The sequence below is a fragment of the Triturus cristatus genome, chromosome 10 (assembly GCF_964204655.1).
Source record: "Triturus cristatus chromosome 10, aTriCri1.1, whole genome shotgun sequence".
NCBI classification, from domain to species: Eukaryota; Metazoa; Chordata; class Amphibia; order Caudata; family Salamandridae; genus Triturus; species Triturus cristatus.
Window position 1 is genome coordinate 430,076,945 of NC_140593.1, and position 12,537 is coordinate 430,089,481.

Genomic DNA, 12,537 nt, shown 5'->3' on the forward strand with positions numbered 1-12,537 from the left:
TTTCGCAAGTTTTAATTTTTCTGTATACCAGGGTTCAGATTTGGTTCTTCTAACGGGGGGTTTAGACGTCCACGGTGCAATAGTATCGAGTGCCTTGCTCAGCCATGTTTCATAATTCTTCCAGGTATCTTGTAAGGAGAGTCCTATTGGCGGGGTGTGTTTCTGTAATTCACTGATCATACGTTCCGGGGTGTAGTTTTTCCAGTTTCGTCGTTTAGTGAACAGGGGTTTATTGGGGGCTAGCTTACTCTTGTTAATGGGAATATAAAAGGTGATCCGGTGGTGGTCAGACCATATGATAGGTGTAGGGGGGAGCATTTCAATATCCTCCCAGGTAGAAAAGACTGGGTCAAGAAGATGTCCCTGTTGATGCGTGGGGGAGTTTGATAGCAGTGTTACTCCTATCGCCTGTAAAGCAGTTCTAAGTATTTGGGCTTCTTTAGCATTATTATCTTCCAGATGAAGATTCAGATCACCTAAAATCATGAAGTTATGATGTTTTATCGCTAATTGAGTAGCTGATTCTATAAGCTGGTTACAGAAAGAAGTAGCGTTTCCAGGGGGACGATATATAAGAAGGCCGGTAATGGTCATCAATGGGGTCATTTTTATTGAGAAGGTCCCACATTCGCTATGGGTATTAGCAGTGTCAGTAAGTGTGCATTGTAATTCCTTTTTGCAAATTAATGCAATTCCACCTCCACGTAGTTTAGGTCTGTCGATTCTTAAAAGGCTATAACTCAAAGGTATCGCCTCTACGATGTCAGGGGCTGAAGAATCGTCTAACCATGTTTCTGTGAGAAACAGCACATCATAATCTTGTGATTGTAGTATCTCTCGCAATTCCGTCTTGTGTTTTACCATCGATCTACAATTTAGCAGCAACATTTTAAGTTTGGGTGTAGGGGCCTTATATAGAGGAGCCTTGCTGAAGAAGTAGTTACATATGTGACAGTGTTGTGGGATACAGTTGGGGTCAATGGCATGTAAACAAAGTTTGTTGGCGGTCCTACCCAAATTGTGCAGAGTCGCGCTAGAGTAGCAGAATCTCAGCTGGTCCACTCTCTTAGCAGAGCCTATATCGATGGTAGAGGAGCTAGAGTGTCCTGCCCCGCGCCCCGGTCGTTCGCGGACGGGCGCAGACGGGCTTGCCTTAGGCGCGCCTTCGGCGCGCCATCGTCGCGCCCGCTGCGCTCGTCCGCTGCGCTTCCGGTGGGGACACATGCTATATAGCAGAGGGGTCCTGAGGGGGCGTGGCTACGGAGGTGGGCGTGGCCTAGCGACCGGCCAATCCCGTCGTTTCAGCAGGGAAAATTGAGCCTACGTCAGCAAGCACTCTGCTGAGTAGGTGAAGGTTAAAAATGCGGCGCAAAGTAAAGGAAACCAAGACAATTTAAACCCAATAGTTTTAAAATGGGCTGTCAGTGCCCTGCTCCCGGCTGTGCCTCAAGAGCTGTATGTGGTGCAAGCAAACGCAGCGCTCGAGAACAGCGTGCGTTTATGTCGGAGGGGGCGTGGCTACGGAGGTGGGCGTGGCCTAGCGACCGGCCAATCCCGTCGTTTCAGCAGGGAAAATTGAGCCTACGTCAGCAAGCACTCTGCTGAGTAGGTGAAGGTTAAAAATGCGGCGCAAAGTAAAGGAAACCAAGACAATTTAAACCCAATAGTTTTAAAATGGGCTGTCAGTGCCCTGCTCCCGGCTGTGCCTCAAGAGCTGTATGTGGTGCCTAATTTTACATCTTACCAAGTTAGATAAAGATGAAAGTCAGAGTCTGCCCTGTTTAGCTGGGTCATGTTACCCTCCACCAGGCTGCACACAGATTTTTGCATCACGTACATTACTCAATATTTTATCATTAAACCAATAAACTAGCTTTAACGTTTACAATGTCAATGAGATCATTATGTGACGAGAATTGTTTTATCTCCTGAATCTTTGGGGGTCTATATCCAAAGGCAGAAGGGATATTTCGAAGTGTTAAATGCAGGAGAACTACAAAACACTTGATGTGATCGGTGGAATACCTTCACGTCTTATGATTTTTAAACCCCATGGCTGCTTAGAGGGCGACTCTGATGCCTCTAGAGCAGAGCTTGACTAATAGCAACAACACTATCATGATGCTCTTCTTGCTCGTCTCCCTGCACACTATCAAGCATTCATGAGGGCGAGCACTCGTTATGCTGCCTACCTGAGATCAGGGGTTAGGACAACTTAGCGGATTACTCCAACTTTATTGCTCTCCAGCAGGTTAAACTCAATTATTTTCAGATTAAACTGCATAACGTAGATGGTCCCAATCACCATCAACCATTCTACCTCTCTATGAAACTCAACATCTTTGGATGCTAAATTTCTACCTTTAGAAAAAACTTGTTCTAACATTCATCGGTATAGGAAAGCCCAAACCAGCTATATGTCTTATCAGCAAAAGGCCCCACACTTTGCCTTTTCTCTCTACTGCTGTGCTTCCCAAAGCTTTTAGATACACAACCCACTTTTTAGCATGACATATTCATTACACACCTAGCTTATTGGACATGAGGTGATGCAACTAAATCATCGTGTGGCAACGCACTGCCATTTACAGACAGCACATTTTCTATTGAAATGACCACTGAATTTGTACATACAGTTTTACCATAGTGCGCACAAACTATAATGTGTGGAAATCGGGTTTCAGGGAATATTTATCATTTGTGCATCACCAACAAAAAGCATCTTGATTTGCTTTGGTCATATTAACATCTCGGTTTCAATTCCACTTCAGAATTACAAAAAATGTGCTTCATTTTTGCTTTCTGAATTGCTAAATGTGTTCAGTTCATTTACTGGTATTTAAATTGTGTTTTGTGTTACAAAAAATGACACCATACAGCATTTCCTTATGCACTCTCAGTACACTAGCAAGCCTGTCACATAATTCACTTTACTTTTCTATCTTTGACTGGAAATCGAGAGGAGTTTGTTTATAAACGCCAATCCCAAAGTTAAAAATATAAGCAGCAATTGGTCAGAAGACATGGCCTAACATTTGACCTCGATCATTGATTCATAGCAAATGTGACAGGATAAACACAGCATTTAAAGGCACTCTTATTTATTGCTTGGATTTTCGCGACCCAACAGAAATCAGCCCACGACCGAAACACTGCTCTACTGACATCTATCTAGACCTTGACCTTTTCTTCTCCACTGCCCTTAAATAGTCACCTTTTCATCAATCGTCTTAAAATTTGGTGAGCTCCAGGATCACGCTATAACTTCAGCTCTTTAGTTCAACACCTCCCATAGTTTCTTGCTTTTCTAATGTTTTATAAGTTTCCCTGTATAGCGTCCACTCTTAGTCTCATACTATACAAAACTATGAATTAAGATACAAGGCAGCAGCTACCATCACTGGCAGGAAAACCTGAAAACTCATCTTATCTGTTAAACAGGGGGAAGCGGTCTATTTAGTTGGGTGTTGGGGATCATATAGATTAGGTCAGGGCTGTGAAATTATATTAATAACAAGTCTCGTTTCTCTGACTCGACTAAGCTAGAAACTACATGTCCTGAGCGGTCCCGCAGCCTTTAACCAGGAAGGTATCATGGCATAGGTGCTGCTAGGGTCAACGGGACAGTTTGTTGCTACTTTTGCCATCTTTGTTGTCATGCTCTAGTAGCAGGTGCTCAGTGAGTACTATGAAAAGTGTAAAGTTCCAAACCAGGACTTAGATGCACTCAATTTACAATGAGACAATCTTTTGCTCATTATCTTAGTAGTTCCACTCTGAAGTTATAATCATTGGAAATTTGCATACAAGTACAGAGAGACACCCCTGTGCTCTATGAGGAGCGCAAGGCATCAAACACAGTATTTTATACTTCGGATTACAATGCGCCCTTTAAATAAAAAAAATAGCAAAACACCAACAGTTTCCAAATAAAACGAGAAAATGCCTGGAGTTTGAAAATATACATCTTGCTCCTCCATGACTGAGACAATAAAGCGGAGGCATGAGGCTTACCCTTTACCAGGCCCTGGATCATCAACTGGTGAACACCTAGGAACTACAACATTTGCTCCAAAGACCAATTATGAGGCCTACTTAACCAGGGCAAAAGATAAAGCAGTGGTTGTGGCCATTAACAGTATCATGAAAAGTGGCCTGGTGGATGATGAGTACGCATGCGACTGCATTAAGTTTTTTACTTTTAGAAAAATTTTGCATATTTTCCATTCTGGTAGGTGAAATTCTTACTTTATTCATAGAGGAAATTGCACGTATACCGTATATCATTCCGCATATGTGACACTCTTAGATTGTGTAAGATACTGCCTTGCTTTAGAAAACTACAAAAAAAAAATCATAAACAGGCCAACTAAAGCATATTACATAACTTCTAATTCCGAAAGTAAATAGGAAATACCCTCATTTTGCAGAGAACCATATTATATATCTGATGCACAAATATAACCCCGTTAGTATCTCATACTTTTTATAGATCTCACATTTTATGAAACCTAATTGGAAATGTGATTTTTATTACAGTGTGAAAACTCGATACCAAAAAGTAATCGTACTTTTTCTGCAAACATTCTTTACCCGCTGCTTAAACCCTGAAAGTCTAAAAAAAATACATTTTAAAAAGTCCGAGCAATTACATTTCTATCTGTGCTGTCTGTCAACACACTCGTAAACGAGAAGGAACAGAAAACGGCTAAATGTCCTCACATGCCAGCATGTGTTACTTATAAAACTTAACACTCTGCTTCAATTTATTCCGCTGATGATCAGTAAACACAGGCCAAGAATATATGCATTTGCAACTGTTATAGTTTTCAGCCATATGAAGCATGTTGATCCAACACATGACATTAATTTATGAAACCGATTTCAAATTCTTTTCCAAACTTAAATGTATTCTTGGGTCATAAAAGCTAATTCGGTAACGAATCATAAATCAGCATCCCCGCAATAGTCAGCTGGGGCACTCATCTGAGATTTTAAGGGCTATAATTCAGAACTTTGGGCTTGTGTTTTTTACATGGATAATTGTGATACATGATTTAGAAGAGACAGGCATGTTTTGCGCAACTGGTGTATACAAATGAGCCAAAGCTACAGGATCACTATGTGTTAATTGAACTTGCCCATCACCTTCGACTTGGTCACGAACCATGGTTATTCCTCAAGCGCTTACATTTATACAAAATACATTCAACAACCAGTTGTGTTGCCTCAATAGATTTGCGTTTGAATGACTCAGGCAGAATGGCGGTGTTCATTTTGTGTGGGCTGTTTTTACAAGCCCTTTGTAGTGTGTACATTTGTAATGTTATGCCACTTTCGCCTTTCATATTGCTGGAAAAGTTGGAGCACCTCCTTGAATCTGACCCTATTTTTCCACATCTTGAAAAAAAGGACTAGTGCCATTTGCTCCCCCTTTGCGTGGCCAGCAAGGGTTACTTTGCAATGTGCATTTTTATTTCCACCCAGCTCAGTTCCACCAACTACGCTTTTCTCACTTCATTCCACTTTTTCCTCACTTCTGGTCTTCCCACCGTTAATTTGTTGTTGTTCACAAAGTAATAACAGAGGAGAAGGTTGTTCCCTGGGAAATATATGCAATTTAGGCTAATTGTCCCATCCCTCCTGTTGGCAATGTTCAAAGATACCTTTCTGAAGGCCTGTGTTGTTCAAGTTGACACAGTGGAAGAAAGGCAGGGTCTTGGGATAAGGGAAGCCCGTGAGTGATGCATGTTACCTTTTAAGAAGCGGTTTCCTTAAGCTGAGACCCAGAATCAGTGCTAAACTGCCCTGGAAGTCTGCGCAAGACAGGAAGATGTATTGGCACAAGATCCATGGGATAGCTGATAGCCCCGCCTCCTGTTTGACTTCCTACCTGTATTGCCCTCCTCATCCCTCCTCTTGAACTACTCAGGTCTACTTGCTTATGCAACATTAGTTTTACTTTTCTATTAGCTGCTTCCTCACACAGAGGTTGGTAATCTTTTCAGAGACTGTTCCGTGGCAGAAAGGTATTACCTGCAGTTGGGGACTGAGCAGTGGAAATGTACAAACAGGTATCTGGTTGCTGGCACATCCAACAGCCAACCCATCCGCATTGCCCACCTCCAATCACAATATTAAACTCTGGCGAGCTAAGGTGAAGGGGCGACACCTTCATTTGTTTGTGGATTAGGAATAGAATTTTTTATTAAAGCATTGGCAAAGACAATAGATCTCACCTTTGGGACCTATTTGCTTTGCCAATGGTTTTTACCCTTACTGTACAGCATCCCCAATGTTTTGCAGCATAGCTAAAAAAACCTTTTTTAAAACAAAGTGAAAAAAAGCTATGATGCAGGGGCTTGTGTGATTATGTTGGCGTGTACCACTCATGGGCCTACCTGATAATTTTTTTCTTTTTTTTTTTTACAGATTGTATCTGTAAATTAGAAAATAACTAGTGCCAAAGCATTTTTTTCCCGATATGTGGGAGGGGGTGCAACAGACAGCTGGGTAGGGGGAAGCAACAGGAAGGATGCAGGTGTTAGAAGCAACAAAGGGAGTAGGTGGGGGAGCAACAGGGAGGATGCAGTGGGGGAAGCAACAGAGGGGGCACGGATAGGGGAAAGCAACACAAAGTTGGGCAGAACCAACATTAAGAGTGGGGTGTCGAGGAAAAGCAGCAGGCGAGAAAGGATGAGAGAACGGGTGGGCGGGAAGCAACACAGAGGGCAGGGTGTGGAGGAAAAACAATGGCCAATATTAAGCATAGTGGAAAGGGCAGGAAGGAAACTGTGGGCACAACATGGAGTGAGGACGGGTAAAGCAAAAAGGTGACAGCAAAACTGAGTGCAGGGTAAGAGAACTGCATGAGGGAGAAGTTGGAAAACACATGCACTCCCATTGAGTACTTAACCCAACAGAAAAAACGTATTGTTTGGAAAGCAAGCAGTAGATGCACAGAAGGGAGCCAATCAAAAGAGATGGTAAAGAGGTTATGCTCCATGGAAAGGACAAACAGTAGACTGGCAAGCTTGGACACAAATAAGAAGCAGAGAAATGAGAGTGGCAGAAAGTAAAAGCAATGGACAGGCTCCAAACCCCAGAATGTTCTTGGTAAGCCCACAAAATACCTTGTAACAGACGGCGCATGAGCAGTCTAGTAGGATCGACCTAAAAATGTGAAACCTAGAAAATTCAGATTTGTTTACAATTCGGTCTCTTCAATATTTGAATCTGTTAACGATACTTTATGCGAACCAAATATGACCTACAGTAGTTAAGTATCAGGGCAATGGTATTAAGGGATCTATTAACATGTAAAAAGACTTTCTTCAAGACAGAATTTAAAACACCAATATTGTCAGAGAAAAAATAATATGATGGAAAAATACAGTCTTTTTCTGACAGAAGGTCCACACCAACTCATACCCAGTTCTATACAATCACTTCGCCGGAAACTATAATTACTGTCTAGCGAACCAGAGCCAAACATTTCAGGAACACTGACAGCATACATGAACAAATCATCACACACACATTCCCCTTTAAACACACGTCCAAACAACCTTCTCACTCTGTTCTCTTAGATCAGAAGCAGTTAGGTGTCCAAGCACATTAGTGCGCGAAGCAAATCTACACAATCTACATGATCCTGTAGAAGGTCTCAAGCTCACAATCACACTGACTCGGCTAGAAAGAATGCATAGACAGCCTCTTTTTGGCTGCACAAAAGTAGTTATGGATGCAAACCTCGCTAGGATAGTAACACTCCTGCATGAAAATATAGGTAGGAAATAAAACAAACAAAGCCCTTAATTAGGGAGGTATACATGTGACTGCCCCATTTGCAGTAGGATTTCTCGAAGGGGATTGAGGAAATGCTAAGTTTTAAGCATTTTGGCCAGGGGCACTCTGTGCTAATGGGGCTGGCCAGTCAAAGGTTATGTTAAAAATGTGCTCATTTCTTTAAAATAATTTTAGTTCAGTGATCTGTGGTCTCTTTCATCATTTCTTTCAGCTATTATAAAACTTAAACTTTTCCTCTTACAAAAATATTTCCTATTGCAAACAGACTTGCACAGACAGTTTTGGCTTCCCTCAGGTTCACTAAAGCCAGCTGGCCACAGTAAAAACTCAACAGAATGTACGTGACATTAATATAGCTGAAAGTATTCCATTCGGGGCAAGGCAGCTCTCACCGTCTATGCTTAGGGGTAACACAACACAATAACATGGGAACTTTAGTTTCCCAAAAAAACTAAATAGAACCAGACCACCAAGGAGGAGCGTCAATGCAGTGTAGACATACTAAAGTGAGAATTAACCTGAAATACTTCAGTGCAGTCGCTAAATAGACATGTCTATTTGTGAGTAACTGAGCACATCATGTCAGTAGGTTGTGGGTTGAGTTGGGTAATGTATGTTCTTGTCTGAGGGAATGAGACAGACTTGATTATCATGTTTTCCACTAGTGTAGAACCGCCTTACGCAGTGACAGCTGAATTGTGCATACTTGTTACATGAAATCTGTACAAGGGCTTTCACAAATAAGTATGGGATTCTGTGGACAAAAATGAAGCATGTAGAAGTAACACGTGTTATGAGGATTTCATAGTTCAAGTCCTTTCTACAGGGCAGAACCTAAATTCCACCATGTACAGGACATAACGTGAACCCCCACCAGTGCTCAATTTGTAGAATAAATGATTAAGTGTAGAGGGCCAAAGTTTTTCTTAGGAGGCTGCTAACAAAGTCTGCAGTTGCCAGATACAAATGCTGACTAGTTTTGATATTATCTGAAACCTCTTTCTTCCACCACTCAACACATACCCTCTTCTTTATCTCCATTTTCTAAGTATTTTTCACACCTGCTTTCTACATTGGTCAATGCTTCTAATTTTTCTCTTCCACCTTTCTCGGTTTTCTACATTTATCTCTCTAACTCCTGATCAAAGTCGTAGGATGGAAAATAACTCTTGGTAGCAAAAGTTGAGAACCAGTGCCCACCTCTTCCAACCACCAGTCCAAATTAAGCACTGTGTGGCACATGTGAAAATGCAATTGGGAATACAGACTAGATTTCACATGCTTGTGGAGAGAGAACATAGTCCAACGTTGACAAAAGTAACAAAACAAGCATGCTGCGAACATGGTACAAACATATACATAAAGACACAACAATGTCCACTGAATACAGGAGTGGGCTCAGGTTATTACCACTAAGAGGGTAGGGATACTACACTGTGCATTCAATAAAAGTCAGGGCTGACAGACTCCACTGCTTAGGATCACCAACATTCAACTCAATATGCAGATCATCAGGCACAACCCTCACCTCTTCGTCAGACTTCTGGCAGCATTAATATATTGGACGCTATGGGGACATACATCAAAAGGGAATTGTGCCACTCCATGCAAGCCTCAACAAAGAATTAGTTAAACCACAGTTACAGAGTGATCTTGCTAACACAGGAAACAAAGCCACCAAAAGGAGGGCAAATACATCCGGCTCAGAACTCCAGTTATCCATTGTGGTTGAGCACAAATCCAGAATCTTCTCCTAAAATACTGGGCTAAGGCAAAGTAATTATGTTAAAAGGGTCGATGACGTCATCAATTCATAAGAATCGAGATTCCTGAACTATGTCAAAACACACAAGAAGCTGACAATTAGTTTCATTTTTTTACCAGGGTGCCATTTAATGTTGTCTAATAGTAGCTGCGTGCTTCTGCTTTTGAACCTCTTCTGGCAGTAATAGTACACTTGCCTCCATTTGAGGTCAAAAGTTGTAAAAGGTAACTTACTGTGATGTCATAGAAGTCAAAGGACGCAAGTGGTCACGTCTACTACCCATATACCCATATAATTTCATGGCATCACATCCCTGTAGTGAGTTCAGGGACCACATTCTCCACTTAAATTAGGCAATTTCACCAACTGGGATGGCTTATCAGACAACTATGGTTTACATTCTTTCCTGAATATTTAAAAGTTCTTATTTTTAACAACAGTGTATCAAAAACAGATTTTTCTCCTGAGCTAAGACAGTTCAGAAGACTTTGTGAAAAATAAATCAAAAGGCTTTGTCTATAGCATGCAAATTACTAGGATTTAACCATTTTTTAGAACATATTTTGAACAAGGCCGTCCGTACCAAATGCAGGGCGACCATTGAGGAAAGCAACTAATTTGCTTCCGATACCACTTTATGAAGCTCCGCTCTGATCTGTCACAGGGTACAGAAGGAGCATCCAGGGAGACTCAGGAAAGACTGTGTGGACATCACCTCAACTAAGCCACTTCCTGATTCGGCCTGGTACAGTGACGTAATGGAAAATGATGGGTATGGGGCTGCAGAATGTGAAGATATCTCATATACATTGGCCTTGGGCTGAATGGGGGCCCCGTGAAGGTTTGGGGGTCACACTGTGCTGCAGGGGCCAATGTTACCCCCTGGCCTGTTGAGCACACATCCCAAACGACCTTATTCAGATAGGAGGCTCACGATTATTGAAGCCAAAAATGGCTAAATTTTAGCTGCCACCAGCCTGAAATTGGCTCTGCTTCAAAATAAATCAAATGGGGGAAATCTATTCCACTTTTTTTCCCCAAAAAATCTCCCACTTTTCTGTTCTAAAATGTTGGGATGTATGGGTAAGGGGGCTTGGATACAGGGAGTCTTTAAGGGCCTGAGAACTGAAGGAACATCTTTAGGCCCTTTTAGTCATAGTGCTGGAGAAATCCGCTTCCTGTACTATGAGGCCAAGGTGTGATGCAAGCCCCTGAGGGACAGCCCCGGGGGATACCTTTACCTGGTGGACAGCATCACCTTTGGTGGACAGTCCACTTAGACCATCTCGCCGTTGTCTGTCCATGGATCATCCGTAAGTTAACGGAAATATCCGCACAATTAACCTAAAACCAATGTATATGCAAAGGAAAAAACAAGTTGTGGTGTCAATTATTTTCAGTTCACCAGTAACAGAGTCAGTTTTAATGCATCTCACTGTGTGGTGCAGCAACGCTTTGAAATCTGTAAAATCACATATCGCACTTCTTTTTAACATTTCGAACATGGTTCTCCTCCCCATAAAACCGGTGATTGATCGGTGCTTGTGGTAATGTAATTTCACAAGCCATAAATCTTAAGCACATCCTTGCGCTCGGCAGCATCCCGGCCGGGAGGGGAGGGAGCCCGCCGCCATGCTGGCGAACGCATTAAGTGGCAGTGTGTGTGTGTCTTGCAGGTGCGGCGTGTCCTCACCTTGAGGTTGGGTTTTGACAGCAGTTTCAGCAGCTCTCTGATCTCGGGGTTCGGCGGCCTGCTCTGCAGCTCCTCAGCCAGCTGTGGGGAAGATTGGATTGACACAAAGAACATTAGCGCGCGCTTTGCTTCAACCAGTGCGTCAGAGACAGCGAGAATCTATCTTGTTCAATGGCGTATTACTTTCCAGTGTGTTCAAACAGAAGCCAGCATGAAGGAAAACAGACTATCAATCACGGGGGCTTCTATGCGGGCCCATCTTGGCCCTTTCGGCGGGGTTTAGCTCGAGTAATCAGGCCTGGCAGCGGCGCAGACAGATCGCATTCGGATTTACAGCGAGGAAGGGGGCGCTGTCCAAGCACTTCATTTAAGGGAATGGCTCTTTGCGTGCAGACAAAGGGCCGCTTGTAAAAACGGCGGGATCAAACCTTGACACTGTCCCTAGAAAAAACAGCTTGTGAATGAGGTGGTGAAATGCACACCGCTTCCAAGAAGCCACAGTAGCGGGGCTGTTAGGGGCTGGGGTGAGGGAGCAGAGAGCTCTTGCAGTGGGCGCAGCCTGAAGCGCGCGCTGTTTACATACACACAGAGCCATGGCACTGCGAGTGACGTGTGAGTGGGAAGGGGCAAGCGCTGCGTGGTCTGCAGGGTGAACAGCCGTCTAGGTTTACACCCTGCAGAAAAGTTTCTCGCTAATGAGAAAGATCAAACGTTAGCGCGTGCATGTTTTACTACTAGCAAGTGTTAAGCGGTTTATTTATAGGCAAAAATAATGACAAAATAACTCGTACCAGGAGAAGATAATCTTATGGTCTTTTTAGAGGTTGTACACAAACTGTAAGGAAACTGCATGCCTTTTCTAACCACAACCATGTCGAATACACATGAACGGCAGATCAGAAGTTACACAGAAAAAATATGCACTGAACAAACTTACTGGGTTATCAAATACTTTTCAATAAACAATCCGAAGCTGCTAGAGTAGTACGTTCTTAATGGTAACATGCACAATGCGGATAAACTCACAACTTCTTAGAAATTTAATAAGAACTCATCTCTCCAAAGCAAAATCAACCGCTCTGGTTGGGAAAAAAAAAAAAAAGTCTTCGAGACACACATTAACTCTCACTGAAGTGGGTGCTGCCATATTTCCCAATCCACCAACAGTACCAGGGCCTGCAGGCCACGATCACTGTTGCAAGCCCCCATCAGTCTTCACTGCTGGCTTTGCACTGAGAACAGTTTCCAGTGACCTGAAGTACACAGTGGG

At 42.8% G+C, this 12,537-nt stretch overlaps 1 protein-coding gene across 3 annotated transcripts in view; it reads right to left on the reverse strand.

The window, feature by feature from the left end:
* MPP7 (MAGUK p55 scaffold protein 7) overlaps window positions 1–12,537 on the reverse strand; it is a 915,371-nt gene that overhangs the window by 417,439 nt on the left and 485,395 nt on the right. For all 3 annotated transcript variants that reach the window (XM_085631773.1, XM_085631772.1, XM_085631774.1), the window contains exon 8: window positions 11,268–11,348. In XM_085631773.1, coding sequence (XP_085487899.1) covers window positions 11,268–11,348 — 81 coding nt within the window. The remainder of the gene's footprint in view (window positions 1–11,267; window positions 11,349–12,537) is intronic.